This window comes from Otolemur garnettii, unplaced genomic scaffold (genome assembly GCF_000181295.1).
Source record: "Otolemur garnettii isolate 467f Iridium unplaced genomic scaffold, OtoGar3 scaffold00004, whole genome shotgun sequence".
NCBI classification, from domain to species: domain Eukaryota; kingdom Metazoa; phylum Chordata; class Mammalia; order Primates; family Galagidae; genus Otolemur; species Otolemur garnettii.
Window position 1 is genome coordinate 28767048 of NW_003852399.1, and position 6092 is coordinate 28773139.

The window sequence follows — 6092 nt, forward strand, 5'->3', positions numbered from 1 at the left end:
GCCGGTTGAGCTATAGGCGCCGAGCCTTAATACACGTTTCTAATGAATAATTGGCCATTAGTATCCACTGGCCAATTTATTCCAACAACCTGGTAGTGATCCAAATGTATGTGTTTCGCTTCTGTTGTTTCTCTTACTAGGAATCTTTACATTTCTATCTGAATTTAGACCCTTATAATCAGAGATACAAAACTGATTGATTAATCATAAATGTTGCTGTCAGCTGAACATATCTAAGTTTTTATCATATCCCTACCTCACCTTAGCCAAACCTGTCTAGACCTATCACTTGAATATGTCTATGTTCATGTGTTTTAACTCGATAATGTCTTATTGTGTTCATTTTTTTCTCCATCCTTTTGAAATTGGCCTCTCCACTTCTTTTTACTGAAATATCATTTCTATCCATAAGAGCCCAATTAAGTCAATCTTTTCTTAAAGTAGGATCCTTCAAGATCTACTTCAAGTAGATCCTACTTCAAGTAGTTATCCTTCAAGTAGGATAACCTTTCTCCTATAAATGGCTGATACTTAACACCTTATGTTACTAGATATCTTCTCTTTGCTTGCCTTGTCTTAACTAGACTGTAATCTCTCTGAGGGTTAAGAACATCTTATACTTCTCTTTATTCTCATTAATATCTATTAGCACAGTGCATTCAGCCTGGTTAATGGTCCTGTGCATACTCTACTACTAGAGATGAACATCAACGAAGCACTGACCTTCAAACCCAAATGAAGACCTAGAAGACTGTGGTTGTTCAACCTGATTTCTAGACCTAATATCTATAGCTGTTGTCATATACAGTTTCTAGACAAAGTTTTATCTATAAGACTTAATTGACAGGGCAAGGTAATCAATATCACAGCTTACAGTATAATTATACTACAAGTTGTACCTCTCAAAGTGCCTAAAAAGTGGCTCTGAGAGGAAAATATAAGATAATGGATATTAAGGTACCTCAGTATATCTAAGATAAGTTTTTTTTTGTTAAGAAAGTTAACAAGTCAAAAAACCCCATCTACTTACAACACACACAAGGCACAACATAAAAAATGAATTAAAATGAGAACTACTTAAACTAATCAAGTTAAAAAGCATAAATTCCAAATGTAAGATGGCAAAAAAGCCATGAGATATACATAGCATTTGTCATCATTCAAAAAGTATAAAATAGGAAACAAACTGAAGGTAGAAATTTTCTACTGAAAAAGCAAAGCAACCGAAAGCCTGTCAAGTGATAAAAAGAGCAAAGGCTACAGTGTCAGAAGAACTGGGTTCAGATCCCAGTTTAGAAACTATATAAAATTAATGAAATCACAAAATCCTTCTAGGCTTCAGAGCTCTTATCTATAAAATGGGGCTATTACTATCTGTCTGGCAGTGTTTCTGAAAGGATTAGAAATAATTTAGGGCAGTAAGAAGTGCAGACTTTGACCTCAGATGGGTCTGGGTTAGAACCAATTACACATACATTTTATAGCTTATTTAATGTAAGCCTCAGGTTTCTCATTTGTAAGATGGATATAAAACTACTTCCTCAGAGCTCTTGTGAGGATAAATAATGTTATAAATTATCTTTTATAATGTATACAAAGTCTTAAAAGTAAACCTAGTAAGTGCTCACTAAATTTTCCCTACTAGGTTTGTAAATATATTCACACGTAACCCACATACATCACCCTGCATGGTACCTGCTATATTATACTTAGTAAATGTCAACCATTAAAATTATTTCCTACCCTAAAAAATTTCAGAATGATTATTATAAATGTTAAACTGCAATTTTATACCCTGTTACACTTAATCTAGATGATTAAGCAGTAAGAAATTAATGGTAGTTACTTATTTATCCCATCGACAAGTTTTTCTGGATAATTCAGATAATGGAAGCAGGAGGAGTAAGTATAAATCAGTGATTTTTCACCTAGTGTGCTGTGAGAGGATCTTAGGCTTGCTGTGAACATTCTTAAAGATCACTAATTTAATTATTTTCAAAGGAAGTTCAAAGCACAGTAAGTATATTCTTTTTTTTACTCTTTTTTTGGGGGGTCAAAAAAAGTGTGCCCCAGAAGTTTATAGGTTCAAGTGTGTCGGAAGATAAAAAAAGTTGAAAAATACTGGTATAAATTGTTCACTAACAGAAAGCCCAGGAACAAGAAAACATTATGTGGGAGACATGTAAATTTATATTAGGCATATCAAGTATTCACTCTGTAAACTCTCGATCCATAAATTATATGCTTATTTGTTAACGCAAAGTCATTTACTATTTACTTTTCTGCCAAAGGCAAAGCCAAACAAAAATTTCTTTCCCAAACAACCTTTCAAGCCAATCTACCTGCAGCTGTTTCTGGCTCTAGACCAATTTCACTGGGTTACAGTAGAAGTGATTATAGGAGTTCTTCAAAGACACTTTGAAATTGAAAACATTAAGAAACTGTAGTAATTATTTCATATACCATTCTTCCATGAGGTTGGAGGTGCTGCACCCTGGTTCTTAGAAATCACTTATCTTACCAGTGATTTTTTTTTTTGTTTTTATTGTGTCCTGAAAAGGCATTATGCATGCACAGAGTAAAAAAAAGGAGGAGAGGTGATTCAATGTAGATAAAGGAATTGAATAAAAAGTCACCCTCTCACAGTAGAAGGAACCACTATTAAGTTTCTTATTTATTTTGCCTACTTCCAAACTAGATTCAGTAAAGTAAAAATGGGTCAGTTCTACCACCACCAACTGGGAAATTAATAAAATCTTAAGAATGTACAACTTTTGGGTTATGATGTATTGTCCTATTTGGAATACTTTACATCCAAACCAAAGCACATACCCATGCTTTCTAATAATGACCTGAGTATAGAACCCTTCTTTTGTTAAAGCAAACTGTGTCTCATAAGTAAATGATTCTACCTCCAATAAAACAGAAATCTATTTTAATACTAAGTACCAACAGACAATTTTGGTAAGCTTTTTATGCTGGAAACACACTGTTAACAAAGGAACACAATTCCATTTTTGAATCAGAGGTATGTTGTATCTCTGGAACCTTACTCATACAAAAGATGCTCAAGTAGTGAATACATTGTTATTAGCAATGAATACTTAATACTACAGCAATGTTGAAAATACTTGGCAATACAGCCTTCCTTTAAAAAAACAAAAAACAAAAAATAACCTCGTTAAACTTTCACCACCCATCCACTATTTCAGATTTTCAGAGTTTCCCTTAAATGAGGGATATACATACAATCTTATAAAATGAGAAATCACCATTTTTATGTCATTCTATTTATTAAGAACCTTGCATACAATTTCACATGCTCCCAACTTACCTTTTCATTTTTCTTGTCTATCTCTGGTGGCTGCTTTGCTGTTACACTTTGAGTAGCTCGGACAACTTCACCCTCAGCCACTTCGACAGTCTGTCCGTTCGGCTGCATATGCAACAAAACACATCATATTATCAAACTGCTTAGCAGATCAAACCAAAGATTTATATTCAGGAAAAAGAATATGCTACAACCAAAATCTATTTCTGATCTAAATTAAACAGAGTTTTGTGGGCCGGCGCCTACGGCATAGTGAGTAGGGCGCTGGCCCTATATACCGACGGTGGCAGGTTCGAACCCCGCTTTGGCCAAACTGCAACAAAAAATAGCTCGGCATTGTGGCAGGCGCCCGTAACCCCAGCTACTTGGGAGGCTGAGGCAAGAGAATCGCCTAAGCCCGAGAGCTGGAGGTTGCGGTGAGCTGTGATGCTACAGCACTCTACCAAGGGTGATAAAGTAAGACTCTGTCTCTTAAAAAAAAAAAAAAAAAGGGTTTTGTATAGCAATGTTATCTAAGACATAATGGTATTGCCCCTAACAATTTTTTATTTTTTTTTTAAGAGACAAAGTCTCAATTTGTTGCTCTCAGTAGAGTGCCATGGGCGTCACTGCAATCTCCAGCTCTTGGGCTAGGGTAATTCTCTTGCCTCAGCCTCCTGAGTAGCTGGGACTACAGGCACCTGATGCAACACCCACCTATTTTTGTTGCGGTTGCCACTGCTGTTTTAGCTGGTTGGGGCCGGGTTTGAACCCACCACCCTTGGTATATGGAGCTGGTGTCCTACTCACTGAGCCACAGGTGCTGCCAACAATTTTTTGTAACAGGAATATGATGAAGTCATAAACAAAATATGTCACAAATTTTCTAATCTTATCCAGGTAATAAATTGGTGGCAGTTAAAGGGATAACTAAACAGTATTTGCACTTTGACCACCAATTAGCTGTGTAATCTCACAACATTTCACTGATTATCTTTGAGATTTTATTTTATTTTTGAGAGAGTTTTTACTTTGTCACCCTTGGTAGAGTGCCATACTTCACAGTAACCTTAGACTCTTGGGCTCAAATGATCCTCTGCCTCAGCCTCCCAAGTAGTTGGGACACCTGTCACAACGCCAGGTTATTTTTAGAGACAGGGTCTAGTTCTAAGTTAGGCTGGTCTTGAACTCCTCATTCAGGCAGTCCACACACCTTGGCCTTACAGAGTGCTAGGATTATAGGTGTGAGCCACTGTGCCCAGCATAGAGACTTTGTTTTATTTTTAATATTTTTTAAATTTCAGAATATTATGGAGGTACATATATTTTGGTTACATGAATCACTTCTTTGAGCTTTATTTCTGTATCTATAAAATGATATGTACCATCTATCCAAAAGTCAGCAGAATTTTTCTCTATAGGGTCAGATAAAAAATATTTTTTAGGCTCAGCACCTGTGGATCAAGCAGCTAAGGCGCCAGCCACATACACCTGAGCTGAAGGGTTTGAATCCAGCCCGGGCCCGCCAAACAACAATAATGGCTGCAACCAAAAAATAGCTGGGCGTTGTGGCAGGCGCCTGTAGTCCCAGCTACTTGGGAGGGGGAGGCAGCAGAATCACTTGAGCCCAGGAATTGGAGGTTGCTGTGAGCTGTGATGCTACGGCACTCCACCCAGGGCAATAGCTTTGAGGCTCTGTCTCAAAAAAAAAATTTTTTTTTTTAGGTTTTGTTGGCTATATAAACTCTATTGCAACTATATAACTCCTCTATTTGAAGCACAAAAGCAGCCATACATTGTACACAAACAAATGTTAGATATTTTTCTGATGTTTTCTCTAATTCTATATTGACTCTGCTATTCTGGGATTAAGCAGCTTTTCCAACCCATTGCCACAGCCTAAAAAAGTTATCTCAGCTTTCTTAGTAGTCCTAAAACAAAATGATAGGACTGAGAGGTGTTCATGAGCAGACCCAAATCTGTGATTATCAAATCTGGCTTTTAATGAGATTTAAAAAAATCATTTCTGTGCCTCATCACCAGAAATGTATATAGATGGAGGAGTTTGAAGAATGTAGCCTATGTATCTGTATTGTAACCTGCTTTCTGTATCCTAACACTTCTTTCTGCTGTACATTCTCCTCAAATTCAATACAGTAACATTAGCCAATCAATATATTCATTCCAATGGCTTTATATTTCAGTTCTTGCACAACAGACTTCTGCCAGACTACTTACTCACTATAGCACAGCTATGTTCAAGAAAATGATATGAATGGTTAAAGTTTCTACAATGTGACTTTACCTGCATTTGTTAAAATGATCAGAGACACAAAGTTAGAAAAAGAGAGCATTATGTTCTAAAATTCAATTTGTAGGCTTTCCAAAGATTTGTAATAGAAAAAATCAAAACAAAAGCTGTCTTTTAACTGATTAAATTTCTAATTAATCCAATTCAATCTGCTGGGTCTTAAGAAACTTATTAAAGACAGACAGCTAATGCCAAAACTGGTTTCTTCACTTAATTTTTTTGAGATAGAGTCTCACTTTGTCACCCTTGGTAGAGTGCTGTGATGTCACAGCTCACAGCAACCTCAAACTCTTAGGCTTAAGAGATTGTCTTGCCTCAGCCTTCCTAGTAGCTGGAACTACAGGCACCTGCCACAACGCCCAGCTATTTTTAGAAATGGGGGTCTTGCTCTGGCTGAACATGTGAACTCAACCTCCCAGGCGTGAGCCACCAGCCAGGCCTTAGGTTTCCTCACTCTTTTTTTTTTTTTTT

General features: G+C 36.6%; 1 protein-coding gene across 4 annotated transcripts in view; it reads right to left on the reverse strand.

Annotated features, from left to right (window-relative positions):
• Window positions 1-6092, reverse strand: part of MTDH (metadherin) — an 82189-nt gene that overhangs the window by 59154 nt on the left and 16943 nt on the right. For all 4 annotated transcript variants that reach the window (XM_012810347.1, XM_003782461.2, XM_023517523.1 and 1 more), the window contains exon 2: window positions 3335-3436. In XM_012810347.1, coding sequence (XP_012665801.1) covers window positions 3335-3436 — 102 coding nt within the window. The remainder of the gene's footprint in view (window positions 1-3334; window positions 3437-6092) is intronic.